Below are 14,372 nucleotides of genomic sequence, written 5' to 3'. Positions count from 1 at the left end.
GAAATTCTGGCCAAATGCACATACCAACATAGGGATTGCTGAGAAAGAGTCATTTGTGGAATAAAGACACGGAGAAACAAAAATGAATACTTTCATTGGCCGCATGCACACGCCAAGCCGTCATCTTCCAATTGTCAATAGTAACCGTTGTTGATTCATTGTGAGTAGTAATTAGTCCAATGTCATCAATAAATAAAGAGATTACATGTCATCAAATTAACTAGACATCAAAAATATCTTGGCCGCACTGTTCGTTCTGGGGGGGATTAGAATATGATAAGAACACACTTTTGTACGAAATGACAAAGCTCAACAACTATTCTGGAGATTAAAAAAAAGATATGTGGTCATCATTGCGCTCATGAGACAGGTCAGTCATCGTGCTATTCTAGTTTTGGCGAAAGCAAAACGCAGCTGAGTATAACCTACCGCTGTAGATATCCCGTAGAGATATATACAGAAATCCATCAGCTAGGATCAACAAACTATGTAAATAGAGTACTTCAACCAACGCAACATATTCTTCGTTCTGGGTAAGCTAATATGAAGGGGTAAGTGGAAGGCTGTCATGGCGCAAAATTACTAAGGCATGGGCGACGTCCACCCTGCCGAGGCCGCTTAAAACAGCGGTTACGCGCCAACCGAATTCGGCGGCACTAACAGTGCTTTCTCGCTTTGAAGTGGAAAGATAAGAAGAGGTTGAGGAGAGATTAGCAGCAAACATGAAGATAACAATAGAAGAGGCATCCTCTTGAAACTAATGTTTCCAATGTTATAAAGCAATGTATTACCAAACTTGAATACAGCCCTTGTTCGAATATATCATTATCAATCTTCAGCAGACATCATTTTGCACAATAACGCTTTCTGATATCTGCCGCTTTTCCGGAACATTCTTCCTTTAAACATCATCATGAGTCTCAACTGAGCTGAAGCCGTAGTGGAGCTGGAGTGTAGCAGTAAGGCACGCACCTAGAAAGAGTATGGCAACAAGGCGGTTACAAAGTCTTTGAAAGAGGTCATAATCTATGCTCTTCCAGTACAACTAGGCCAATATCCTCCCCGCCGCGCCAACTGCTTTGTCCCTCCTCGGCGCCTGCCATCTTGCTTTGTCCAGCCAGAAGGCGCGGCCATCAATTTGCGCTCCGCCACGCCTGAGGGCGGATGGAAGCATATGAAGGTCGCCACAAAGCCCACTATCAAGGCGTGCTTGGTGTATGTCGGTGACTGCGGCGCCAAGGCATTTACCATTGCTGCGACCAACATGGACGCCATCGCTGGCACTGCGGGTGACTCAACAGACATTGTGAGTGAAGCCATTGAAATCAACTTTTAGGAGCGATAGTGGGTAGTTTACTAATAAGTGAGAGAGAAAAGATTACAGAAGTTGTCCCCGCAACGCAGAAACTGCCCAATCCGAATTATACACATACTCTCGACAACAAGCTCACCCAGCTTCGTTGCCTCTCTGGCAGCTGCCTCAACTACGCTGATGGGACCGAAAAAGCGTTCGATGCTTGGCTCCTCTGCTTGACAGGGTTCCACACCGCGTCGGTCCAGAAGCATGGCACCACGGAGGCCGTGGGCGAGGCCAATGTCTCGCTCAAGCTGCAAGCCGAGGTAGAATCCTCCTTCAAGGTAAAGAAAGTTGAGTCTATGAAAAAGGCCGCCGACGTAATGTTGAAGTCTATAAACAAGGCTGGAGTGGCACAAGACTTACAATGTAAAATGAGTAACACCGGCGTCTGGTTGTGGACAGCATAGGAAACTTGCGCCATGGGAGCAATCAATGCTATCGCTCAGGCTGGGCCTTCAACTGTGGCTCAGACTCTTCCTGCCCTCATCAACGGCATGAGTCCCATATCGGTCCTCAAGTCAGCCGCAAGAGCCTTTGGCAAAGCTGCAATAGACGACGCAGCCAACGCTCCCGGCGATCCTCCCATGACCGGTGCTCTAACCAGAGCCGCTGTTGGTCAAGCTGCTGTCAACAGCGGCTCTGCTCTCGCTCAAACAGACGCAACGCCCCTAACTGATCCTGCTTACGCCGCGACACCACTGCTGGCCCCTTTCTTAACAGCATGTACTCGTATATGACCCATGGCTCCAACGACGATATTAACTAGGCAAAGTTCAAGGATAGTATGAAAGACGAGGATGGCAAAGTCCAGCAGGCTCACGGCCTCACTTGGTTGCCAACCAACGCCAAGCAACAGGAGAAATCGGCACAGCTCGGCACCGGTGAGCCCAGCAGAGAGCTCAAGAGTGCCTTCGCATTGATGATTAAGATTATCGAGGCCATCAAGACCAAGGTGCTCAAGTCTTCAGACATGACCGGCGGCGGCACTGATGCAGCGATCATCAAGGCCTAGCAGGAGGACATCAAGAATGTCAAAGCCATTACTTCCAAGCTGGGTACAAAGGCCAAGACCTTCTCCAGCTCGTCTGCCAGCACCCCTCAAATACGAAATCTCAAGATTGATGAGCCCAAGACGGACTACTCGGCGCAAAACGCTGCCCTAAACACGACAATGGAGAAGCTGGCCATTAACCAGGGGACTCTCAATGCTGCGCAGGGACTACTAAAAGGCTGCTGATAGTGCCTCAGAATGCAGTAGGAGCTCATGACCTTCTAGATCACGCTCAAGGGTTTCGAGATGGAGGGCTAGTCTCTCGAAATCTCGAAAAGGCCAAGGATATCCCTACTGACTGTATCACCACCCTCGTGAAGCTCAAAGTGCCAATCGGCAAGCTCAGGTGCTTCTCTGGCCCTCTGTCCACCATGGTGCGCCTAGTCTTGCAAAACAAGGTCAAAAGGTTTGACGGAGATGTCTCGAGCGTCGCCATCGACGCCAACAAGAAGCAGCTTCTTCGCCTGAAGGACATGGATATTGAGATCATCTACAGGAGCACCCTACAGATCGAGGCATGTTTCGAGCTATTCCAGACAATTGCCCGAATGTATTACCAGATGCATATCAACCATGTCTCCAAGGGCATGGACTCGGTCTGAGATTTGAGCTAGTTTGCTGAAGGAACCCAGTGAGGCGGCAGCCAAGCGCGACGCCCTCAGCCACTGGACAAATAGCGCTTCTCAGGCTATCCTCAACATAGTTGCTGACAAGCCAAGCGAGATCAAGAGCGAATTGAGAACATTTCTGCGCAGACCGAAATGCTTGAGAAAACGCTCGTGACGATGGCTCAAACGTTTGTGGCTGCTGTGAAGACTGGAGCTGCCGCCGCCACTGAGCATGTTGAGGAGAATATGCCCCAAAGCCTGGCTATCCGGGTCAGCGAGGATCTGAGCATCTAAAATCGGGCCTGAACGGCTTTTGGATTCCTTGATGTTGGCAAGCTTTGGATTACTCGTGTTTCGAATTTTTGATGTATTTTGTCTCTTCTCGTTGCTACGGACACACTCAAGGACACCTACATAAAGTCGCATTCGTATAAGTTGGAAGGTACCTACGTAATAAGCAACCCAGTTCAATTTTCTGGTACTCTAGCTACAGCATAGATACATGTAGGCTATTGCTACTTCTAATACTTCTGATACTTCTTTATGTTTGACACATAAACTAACATTGTTGACATATGCATGTATATTAGTAATGAATAAGCGCAGCCAGGGGCAATGTGCCGCGGAGAGGCACTTCTGCACTAATGCCCCGATTCATCGAAGCTGATCTGCCGTAAGATTCTTGATCAGCTCGAATTCAGGACACTATACCTATTTTTGCAAAGGCTGGTAGCATAACGTTGTGTCACTTAGCTCCACCAGCGGGAAAAAAAAAAAAAAAAGAATCCTCCCCGTTCCTAAAAGGATTATACTAGCAGGGGCCGCGTAAATGCCTGCAAAAGGCATAGCAGTACAAAGTCTTGCAGAAAACCTGTCAGGACATTCGACATTTATATTACTACTTGTAGCAATCAGTCAGTACTAGTTAGCTTCATAGATCAATATGTCAGTAATTGCAGGGCTACTACTGGCAGCCAGGGAGCAGTTTATGTATAGTTATGTTGTGATTGAAAGGATTTTCAATTCATGCAGCAAACTTAGTTAATATATACATCAGGCTCATATGGTTAGTAGGCGTTTGTTATAAACAACTTGTTTGAAGACAGGCAGCTAATTCAATTGATTGAGGGCATGACTTTTTTCCTAGCTCATCACTCATCACTGGTACCAAGGCCACCTTTTTGTTTGTTTTCATCTACCCGGAGTGCATTTTTGTACTTTCATGACGAGAGCGTCGCCATCCTTCTACCACCTTGCAGCAGAAGAGCGTCCATTATGGCAATTGAAGCCATGGCCTCCACGATTGGGACCGCGCCTAGATACTGTTAGCAGGAATCAAAATTGATCATGTACAAAATGACTTACGTGGAACAACGCAGGGATCGTGACGCCCCTTGGCCTCTAAAAGCCCATCTCTTTCTCCCGCAAATGTGACCGTCTCTTGAGGCAATCCAATCGTTGCAGGCGGCTTGAAAGCGACACGGAAAAAGATGGGCGCGCCGTTTGTGATTCCTCCCTGGATACCTCCGCTATTATTCGTTGACGTTGCAAGCGTTGGTCGCGCAAATCCGTTCTTGGAACCTGACGCAGTGGTATCAGGGTGCTTAATAAACATGTCATTGTGGGCGGACCCTGGGATTTCTGTTCCTTCAAATCCAGAGCCGATTTCGAATCCCTTTGTTGCGGGAATGCTCAGCATTCCGTGGGCAAGTGTTGCCTCCAACTTTGAAAACACCGGTTCGCCAAGTCCAGTGGGAACGTTTCGAATGACACACGAAACTGTGCCGCCGATACTGTCCTGGCGGTCTCGGAAGTCAGCAATGCATTGCTCCATTTTGGCAGCAACTTCCGGGTCTGGACACCGGACTGGCGACTTGTCAACGGATTCCCGTGAAACCTCTTGAAGCAGTTGGAGAAACTTGGGGTTATGAGAAGTAATAGGGTACTCTGCTGTTGGTGGGTTTTGATGAATATTTCCGACAGATGAGACCCAAGCAACAATCTCAATCCCATGGGCGAGTTTAAGGTAGTGCTCGCAAAGAGCGCCTGCCGCCACACGGCCAATTGTTTCGCGCGCACTCGAACGGCCGCCGCCAGATGATGCTCGAACGCCGTACTTCTCGAGGTAGGTGAAATCGGCATGGCTAGGGCGAGGGTACTGCTTCATGGTATCGCCTTTGTAGTCTGCGGGACGGTGGTCCTGGTTCTTGACGACCATGGCTATCGGGGTCCCGAGTGAGATTCCTCCTTCCACGCCGGACTGGATTGACACAAGGTCGGCCTCATTGCGAGGTGTCGTAAGAGAGTTTTGACCGGGGCGACGGCGGGAGATCTGAGTTCTTGAGTTACAAAATTGAAGACAGCTTGAGGGTTGTTCTGTATGCTAACTAACCTGGGGCTGGAGGATCTCTTCTGAGACCGGGATTCCAGGAGGAAAGTTGTCGACGATACATCCAACGCTAGGACAATGGCTACGGAAATTAGCATCCAGCGCTATCCTCGCTCGAAAGAGACTGATGTTTACCTCTCGCCGTAGGTCGTTACGCGCAGGAATTGGCCAAAGGTCGACATCTTGGACAATGCTAATGGTTTGTCGAAGACGTGTGTAATAGGAAAACGTTGGTTGCCAGATCGATCTGATGCTGTAGACTATGTAGTCCGTGAGTCAGAATAAAGAAAAGCTATTTTTATATGGAACGGCCGGAATCGGCGTGGTGATGTAGTAACGCCACAAGGCCCGTTTTTATGGAGGGCAGTTAATCCAGCATGGCGTCTTGATAACACGTCCCTTGTTGTAGTGTAAGTGGATACTATCTGACATGCTTGGAAGGACTAAAGCCCCGCTGTTGTGCATATGCCGCATCTGACATAAGATTGCCTCTGTAACCTAACTAGAGCCTTATTCACCAAGCAGTAGCAATTTTGACAAGTTTAGCAAACAAAGGTTTACTAGTATTTCCTCTCTAACAGCTATTATAAAACTAAACACATTATATAAAAGTTATTTTTCTAAAATCTTTTGATCAACTAATTAAAAAACTTGCTAGTAGCAACCCGTTTAATGTTTGATAATTCTTGGAATATTACAAACATAAATTCTTACTCGGCTTTCCCTTGACTCACTTCTACTCAGTCTTATCCTGCCCCTGCTTATGCTCTACCTAGGCTTACTTCAAGGTTGCTTATGCCAGGGTCAATCTTTATCAACCTTGCTCAAGCTTGCTTATGATCAAAATCCTGATGCATTGTGCTACTTGCGCCATTGTGCTACTTGTGCTTAGTCACGTCTTTCTAGCCCTGAGAATAGTCCCCCGATGTTGATAACCTTGTTGGAACTTTACTGACGGGAAGAATGACATGTACTTTACAACATACATGTATCGGGGCTACGCTCTATTGAACAGCTAGAAAATCTAGAAGATTCCGGTTTTGGGATCCTCTAAAGAGAGGATCCAATACCTGACTTCAACGTTATTGGGTAATACTTCCTGTTGGCAGCCAAATGCTCCATAAATGTGCCGGGCGTTATATTCTCTAAATCCCATTAGATTTTGTGCCTTCTAAAACGTGTCGGTGTTTATACTTGAAGCCGTTCCGATAACGAGAGTGGGGGCTGGTTCTCCCTTCTCTCCATCCACCATTCTCTGTACGTGCATGAGGTGTCTACTTTTTGCATTTATAACTTTTACCTAGCTTATTGACTCTCACGATGGCTCTGATACTGAATTTTGGCAAGCAAGAGCTTGGAAGCAGCAGTGAAACCTAAAATTACGCTTTGGTTAGAGTATCACCGACTCTAATATGTCAGCGAAGTACTTCGAAAGAACTCAATAATAAACCCACGGGAAATAGCTTCCTAGATCTTCTTTTCGCGGGCTTCGTCACTCCTTGAAGCGTTTCACAAAAGTATTTCTCTCCTCAGAGATAGATCCTTATGAGGGCTATCAGTGGTCTAAGTTGCTTAGAAGAGGCCGGAGGCCGATTCATGGCACAAGTCTCAACACACTCAGTTGTGTAGTGTCAAAATGACTGATAACATCCCCACGAAACTTCTCCAGGATAAGGTCACCTCTTTGTCTACGTGGCGTCAGACATCTCAAACCTAAGTTGCCGGCGCACAGCAAACAGACAAGGACAACATCCGTTGCGGAGATGTACGAGACTGCCATGCGATTTTGTGCTCCGTGGGTATTGGACTACATACACATCAGTGGCAATGTATTTCCACAACAAAGGGACAAGGATACGGAAGGCTTCAGCACATGACTTGCGCATGCTCGCGCCTTAGAAACAGAAGGAAACAATGAGGGGCAATTCTTCTCTTTGGCCAATGGGCAAGCCACATTTGCTATTTTGGTGAATTGATATGGAATGATCTTTCGCTTTGCCTTTGACGGTGAAAATGTTTGTTCATCCTTCTGCTTTGGCTATAGAATTGTATCCTTGCCTGGGAAGTAGGAACAGATTCTGGGCAGATTGAATAGGGTAGGTACGAGCCTTCGTGAGCTTGATTCGAGACGTACACAATGAGGACGTTGGTACCTAGGTTTTTGCTAAGAAAACCAGCGCATAGACAAACTTCAACGAGGACCACCGACGAATTTAGAAAGACATCCAACACGCCTGGGACACCCTCAAGGAAGGTATGTTGGCGGGCTGCGCCTAGCACGCATATAGAGCTCGCTTTACCTAATACCTCTGCTTGTGGAGATCCTTGGCTGAGAAGGTCCAGCCGGTAGGAGATCTCTGACCTCAAACAGAGCATAGGTGCATGTAGGTAGGCTATTGGTACTTCTGATACTTCTGATACTCTTCTACAATGAGTACCTTTAATGTCAAATACTTAAAATACATCTTTTTATAAACCAATTACGTTGTTAGGTCGTAGCTTGGGCGTTTGGTAATGAAATAGGTACTACAGGCCACATGTATTTGCAAGTACCTTTCATTCTTTATACTTACCTACTACTAGTAGTATACGATAATCTCTATACAAATGAAAGCTCCACCATCAGCCTCAAATTACCAAGTTTTTGTCCACACTAAGAAAGAAACATGGTAAACTTAATTTCGATTACGCGTCGAGCAAAGAGATGGGCCAGCCACGAATATATAAAGAACTCATACACCTCGATCAAATACTGTTCCCACTTCCATCAAACACACCAAAGCACAAGTTTGATGAGAAAGAAGACGTCCGCCATCATGAGCATTCTTGAATTCCTCGTCCGCCCTAAAAAGGGCAAGCTTTCCTATCAACATCCTTGTTACATCCTTCAGCTGCCAGTCGTTACCCTTGTGGAGATCCTGGCTCTTCTTCCGCCTTATACGCTACTGCTCGTCTACCAGACTTGTCGCCCCCTACGCAGGATCATTTATGATTACTTTCTAGCTGGTAGAGGTGATATACTGGCCAACGTGACGCCGGAAGATAGACTACTATACCTCGCTCACTTCTCCAGGCTTCAACCTGATCGATGGGTTTGCGCTAAATGCTGCAAGCTTCATAAGATCCATGGAGAAGATACGCCAGAGACCCGCAGCTCCCGTCACCTCAGCTGTATAGACGGATTGGACATCTCCGAGCGGTACGGCCGGTCCAAGTATTTTGCCTATGCCCCAAAGCATAGACACGTCGAGCTTACGCTCAAGTATACGCGACTGAAGGATATAGAAAGAAGGTATCAGAAATACCTTTTGAAACTTCTTGAACCATACCACCGTCAGCTTCAAGAGCCGTATTGGACCATAACTCGAGGCGTCGAAGTAAGATTTTCGGTTTATCCCAAGGTGGTTAATGGAAGATATTTGCTCTTGTCCATCTGGACATATCTTGGGTACGTGGTCATGCCAGCTCGCAAGTCTATACGTTATCTGGATATATGCCCTCATTACTCTCAAGGGGGGATGAGAAGGAACCATGGTTGGATTCAAATTTACCGAGCGGGAATCGAGCACGCGGGAATCGACCAAGTTCTTGATACGGCTTTCGCAACAAAAAATACTCCAGTCCATTTCTCTTGCGGTTCCTGTAGAACGGATTTCTCCATTGAAACTTCGTCTGAACGCGTTACTATATGCGTATGGCAAGACTTTGGGTCAGAGGGAACAATATATGATACGGAGTGGGGGGCGATAGCACGGGATGCTAATTTTTTGTATCATCCGCCTCAAAGCGTTAGACAACTGTATGGCCCATATAAGCATATTGAACCCAAGGCATGAACAATGACAGTCACAAAATTTTCAATGAATAATTAGTTTCATGAATAGACATAAGAATAAATTTCAAATACAGTTTACTATACAAATTCAAAAAGCTCGCAAAGACCATTGCAACAGCGGGCTGTACCTAGCCCTTGGATTAGTGAGTATGTAGGTGGATGAAGATAACCAAAATACATTAAAAAAAGACAGCCAGGTTGGCCATCAAGGTTCAGCAACGCCTAGTTCATTAAAATAGCTTTACAAGGTTCGAGATAAGATTTCTACACCCAAGGTAAAATTTTTCGTCTAATTAACAACGCAATGAAGGGACCACTTATACAGAAGCTAGTTTGCAGGCATAAAAGCCTGGGACGATTCTTTGGAAGACGGGTGAGATCCCATTGTCAAGTACGATTTGACATACAAAGCTAAATACAGTAAGACATTTGTTTAATGTATCTTACTTACTTGGGTACCTAGTCTACGGAAGACCCAGAAACTTTCTTAGATTTGCATCCTTGAAGCTTCTCTCAAAGACAGAGTGAACCGGCTCTGGGTGGATGTTCGGGAAAAGATCATTGTCAAACGGCTCTGGCAACAGAGTCCCGCCTCTGCCTTGAATCAACTGATGGCTGGCTTCCAATTCCAAGTCGACATCGCCGAGTTCTTTTGCCCGAGCCTCTTTCTCCACGGCCGTTTCAACGTCAAGGTAGGTGATTGAGTATTTGTGGCCAGTGATCGCCTCCAGGTCGTCGAATATTTCTTTCCAGGTAGGCGAACCACCGTGGAAACGGTAGGTGCGTCGATGGCCATTGTCAGCAACTGAAAATGGATGTCGGAGAGTTTCGATGGTGTATGCGATGGCGTCCGCAGTCGAAAGCAACGACTGTCTTCCTTCGGGCGTTCCAAAGATTCTGGCAGTATGGTTTGCATTGTCGATTCCGAAATGCTTGATGATGCTCCATTCTGTAAGACGTCCAAGGTTGATGTATGTCCAGCCGAGATCTGGTGTATCTGCATTACGACCACGCTTCGCCAGATGCTCTCTGGTGAGAACCTTGTCTCGGTAGTATCGTTGAGTCCAGTTTGATCCTGCAGTCAGATCCGCGCCCCATTCGCTGGTATAAAAGTGTCGTACCCCAGCCTTGATCGCAGTGTCAATGATGGTAGGCTGGTATTTTATGGCGTGGTTGCCCAAAGTCATCAAGACACAGTCGAATCCAGTAAATGCTGCGGTATCTGTGTATGTGCCAGAGACTTGTTCCAACCCACCATCGCGGAAAGTGGCGAAGATTGTCCGCTTCTCTTCTGTCTCGGGCCTGGATGTGTCATTGAAGAAGGCAATGCGTTTGAAGTCGGATTTCCTCGAGATCAACGCTTGGCAGAGGCCCTTGCCAACCGCGCCCGAAGCACCAACCACCAATATAGCGTCCAGAGTTTTTGGAAGAGCCATGATGGGAGGATGTAGTTGTGAGAAGCTCGGACGGTAGTAAGGAGTAGATAATGGCTACAACGTCACAGGAAGGATGCAGCTGCTGGGTATTCTTATACTTTTTGAAAACTGTAAAAACATGTCTTAGTATATCTCGGACTTACACCATCATGTATTATTTCGGACTTATACCATCATGCACCATCTGGTTTTAGTCTAAGGAATCTAATGATGATGGGCTGATGAGAGCTACATCATCCTAGGTAGTCACCAGAACGGGAAATCAGATTGGTAAGCCGAGCCTAGGTGTTTACTGACAGCCGGTCAATACAGACGTCAGCTTGCTCGCCTGGGAATGTATTGCTTGCCTGTCTGGGCATTTATTGCTGGTCTAGCGAATGCTAATTGGCAGCTAAAACCACAGGCCCTATCTCGTTGGGCGAAACGCGTACTAGGCGCCACTTAGCCGGGAAAAGTTGCCTTACGTGATAGCCTCTAGAAGCACGCCTCTATATCTCGGAAGCGGTTATTCCTCATATACCTCGGTAAACGGTGCGAGGATAATTAATCAGTTAATATGATGATGTATGTACTTGAGATCCTATACTGGCATGTAGCAAGAGGCTGAAACATCTACATTACATAATGAGATATTGTTTAGACCTATTGGATCCCGGCAATTGGATGCCGTTCCGCTGCACACGAATAAGTAAGTGGCTGTAAAATTGTAGGCGTAGTAGGGATGCCTTCCTATAGGTAAGGACCTACCTACTACGTGCAATGCGAATGGTAATATTTTGTATACCTTATGCTAAATAGCAAATAATTATATATACATAATCAAATTGTAGCACAACATTTTCCCACATTAGATTGATTGGAATAGGTAGGAATACCTAGAATCACCTGTACAGTGTACTTCCATCTTATCGTGCACTCCAGATTGAGTCAGCACGTTATCGTGATGCCCCGCCAAAATTTTGCATCGCGGGGCACTGGCTTCAGCAGCAAACCTTCCATTTCCAAGGCATCGCGTGCTGGATGAAATTCTTGTGCGCAGTCGCTTTGACAACGCGCAAGTGACGCTGCCATCAAGATGGACGCGGGAATTCGTCTCCAATTGGGGACGGCAGTTGCTGGTGAGTCTGTTGCGTTGATTTTCTGTGTGTTGCATGCTGACAAACTTGCATAGACCTGGTGGAACTGTGGCACGCCTACCGCACGTCGATAATTCTGTGCGCTCTTGTTCTCCTGGTCGGTCTGCGCACACTTCTCCATGCGGCTGAAGACAGGGAGCCCTTAGCTGTGCTTCCCAAGATTTATAACCAGGAGAAACCCGAGGCGAACGAAAAGACAGCTCGAGAAGCGCCACCTGTCGCCGTGGCCGAGAAAAAGTCTACCGGACCAAGACGTATAAAGGGTGGTGTGACAAGGAAACCCTCGCATGAGAAAAAGGCGACAGCTGTCGATACGGATAGACCTACCAAAGTACTCGTGTTCTTCTCCTCTATCACCACCAAGACGGAGAAGATTGCCCACGAGTACATCAAGACGCTTGAGACATTCCTGGATCAAAAGGCTGGAGAAACAGAGAGCAAATTCCTGAAGCCCGAACTGCTCGATTTGACTGAAATTGACTTTGAAGACTATTTCGTCAGCCCTCCCAAGTCTGCTGAGAACGCCGCCTACGTGTACCTTTTCCTCCTCCCGAGCTACAACATCGACTCCATCAACGATACATTTCTGCAGCATCTCCAAGAGACCCACCATGACTTTAGGATCGATACTGCCCCTCTGTCTTCGTTGATTGGATACTCGGTATTCGGCTTTGGAGACAAGGAAGGATGGCCCAATGAAGACGAGGGGTTCTGCTTTCAGGCCAAGGAGCTAGACAAATGGATGTCCAAGTTGACCGGCCGGAAGCGAGCCTACCCCGTCGGAATGGGCGACATGAAGAGCGACCACACGGAAAGATTCACAGAGTGGACTACTGGAGTACAAGATGTCATTTCTCAGGCTGTACAGACTGGATTCCTCGGCGAGGGTGTGCCTGGTAGTGGTGATGCTGTAGAGAGCGACGAAGAAGACGCTGAAGCCGATGACGGTGAAGTCGTATTTGACGATGAAGAGTCTGGCGATGGCAAATCTTCTGATGACTCTCGGCCACTGGACGACGTTGAGGACCTGGGAAAGATGATTCGTCCCAACAAGGATGGAAATGGGACTACCCGAAAAGCACCCCTGGCTGTTGATTTCACTACATATCCCTCCGCCACCAAGAAGAAGGCCCAGGCGCCCATCATTAAAGAGATGGTAGCCAAGAACTCACCCACTTATACCGCTCTGACCAAGCAAGGATACTCCATTGTCGGCTCTCACTCTGGCGTCAAGATCTGCCGCTGGACCAAATCTGCTCTGCGCGGACGGGGCAGCTGTTACAAGTATTCCCTCTACGGCATCAACTCTCATCAGTGCATGGAAACCACTCCTTCGCTCTCATGCTCGAATAAATGTGTCTTTTGCTGGCGTCACGGAACGAACCCTGTCGGTACAACATGGCGATGGGTGGTTGATCCCCCGGACATGATCTTTGATGGCGTCAAAGAGAACCACTACAAGAAAATCAAGATGATGCGCGGTGTTCCTGGTGTGAGAGCGGAGCGATATGCCGAGGCTCTTAGAATTCGACACTGTGCTCTCTCCTTGGTGGGAGAGCCCATCTTCTATCCCTATATCAATGAATTTCTTGCTCTCCTGCACAATGAGCGAATCTCTTCTTTCTTAGTCTGCAATGCACAACATCCTGATCAGCTCGCGGCTCTCAAGGCTGTGACTCAGTTATACGTGTCCATCGACGCCTCCAACAGAGACTCGCTGCGAAAGATTGACAGGCCTCTCCACCGAGATTTCTGGGAGAGATTCTTGAGATGCCTAGACATTCTTCGGGAAAAGCGTTTCCGCCATCGCACAGTCTACCGCCTGACTCTTGTCAAGGGCTTTAACGTGGAAGATGAAGCTGAAGGCTACGCCCAACTCATTGAGCGCGGACTGCCATGCTTTGTCGAAGTCAAGGGAGTGACGTACTGCGGTACGTCAACATCCTCCAATGCCGGCTTGAGCATGTCCAACGTGCCGTTCTACTGGGAGGTCTGCGAATTTGTCAAGGCACTGGACAAGCGTCTCCAGGAAAAGGGCCTTGACTACGGCATCGCTGCCGAGCACGCCCATAGCTGCTGCGTCTTGCTGGCGAGCAAACGGTTCAACGTCAATGGCAAGTGGCATACGCACATTGATTACCAGCGGTTCTTTGAGCTCCTTGAGGAGAGAGGACCAGATGGTGATTGGACGCCTGAGGACTATATGGGACCACCGACGCCTGAGTGGGCTCTGTGGGGGAATGGAGGATTTGATCCTCGGGACGAAAGGGTGGATAGAAAGGGCCGCAAAATGGAGGCCATTGTGACGCGCGAGGCACCCGAGTAAGATTGCTCAATGGTATTATTAGTGTCATTATCATATATAACAAGATGAAAGTATCTTATTACCAGTCCTCATCATCCACGAAGAAAGTATTATCATATCCACGTAGACCTAATGTAAGCCATTAGAATTTCATATTGGATTATGGAAACGCTACCCGCACCGGCCCTTCCCAAAAACCTCCCATGGCTATATCATTTTACTACACAATTGTTTACACACAACTCCCAGTGGTTC

At 47.4% G+C, this 14,372-nt stretch overlaps 6 protein-coding genes across 6 annotated transcripts; 4 read left to right on the top strand and 2 right to left on the bottom strand.

Annotated features, from left to right (window-relative positions):
• Positions 1-913: 913 nt before the first annotated feature.
• TGAM01_v208686 (hypothetical protein) lies at positions 914-2,369 on the top strand (the record flags this gene model as incomplete). The annotated part of the gene is made up of 5 exons (XM_018806501.2): positions 914-917; positions 1,041-1,306; positions 1,447-1,638; positions 1,765-2,086; positions 2,149-2,369. The coding sequence occupies 5 exons, from the start codon at positions 914-916 to the stop codon at positions 2,367-2,369; spliced, it is 1,005 nt and encodes a 334-aa protein (XP_018660328.2).
• Positions 2,370-2,779: 410 nt separating this feature from the next.
• TGAM01_v208685 (hypothetical protein) lies at positions 2,780-3,310 on the top strand (the record flags this gene model as incomplete). Its single annotated transcript, XM_024550387.1, has 2 exons — positions 2,780-3,004; positions 3,164-3,310. 2 exons carry the CDS (start codon positions 2,780-2,782, stop codon positions 3,308-3,310), a joined length of 372 nt encoding a protein of 123 aa, XP_024404858.1.
• A 926-nt stretch (positions 3,311-4,236) lies between these two features.
• Positions 4,237-5,587, bottom strand: TGAM01_v208684 (aromatic-3; the record flags this gene model as incomplete). The annotated part of the gene is made up of 4 exons (XM_018806502.1): positions 4,237-4,331; positions 4,382-5,348; positions 5,409-5,487; positions 5,541-5,587. 4 exons carry the CDS (start codon positions 5,585-5,587, stop codon positions 4,237-4,239), a joined length of 1,188 nt encoding a protein of 395 aa, XP_018660329.1.
• Positions 5,588-8,221: 2,634 nt separating this feature from the next.
• On the top strand, positions 8,222-8,768 carry TGAM01_v208683 (hypothetical protein; the record flags this gene model as incomplete). The annotated part of the gene is made up of 2 exons (XM_018806503.1): positions 8,222-8,697; positions 8,744-8,768. The coding sequence occupies 2 exons, from the start codon at positions 8,222-8,224 to the stop codon at positions 8,766-8,768; spliced, it is 501 nt and encodes a 166-aa protein (XP_018660330.1).
• Positions 8,769-9,704: 936 nt separating this feature from the next.
• Positions 9,705-10,676, bottom strand: TGAM01_v208682 (NmrA-like family protein; the record flags this gene model as incomplete). Its single annotated transcript, XM_018806504.1, has 1 exon — positions 9,705-10,676. The coding sequence occupies one exon, from the start codon at positions 10,674-10,676 to the stop codon at positions 9,705-9,707; it is 972 nt and encodes a 323-aa protein (XP_018660331.1).
• A 1,075-nt stretch (positions 10,677-11,751) lies between these two features.
• TGAM01_v208681 (hypothetical protein) lies at positions 11,752-14,138 on the top strand (the record flags this gene model as incomplete). Its single annotated transcript, XM_018806505.1, has 2 exons — positions 11,752-11,794; positions 11,848-14,138. The coding sequence occupies 2 exons, from the start codon at positions 11,752-11,754 to the stop codon at positions 14,136-14,138; spliced, it is 2,334 nt and encodes a 777-aa protein (XP_018660332.1).
• Between the last annotated feature and the right edge of the window lie 234 nt (positions 14,139-14,372).

This window comes from Trichoderma gamsii (genome assembly GCF_001481775.2).
Source record: "Trichoderma gamsii strain T6085 chromosome Unknown Scaffold_38.2, whole genome shotgun sequence".
Classification (NCBI taxonomy): domain Eukaryota; kingdom Fungi; phylum Ascomycota; class Sordariomycetes; order Hypocreales; family Hypocreaceae; genus Trichoderma; species Trichoderma gamsii.
The sequence above is the reverse complement of the archived record's forward strand: the minus strand, read 5'-3'. Positions and strand labels throughout refer to the sequence as shown.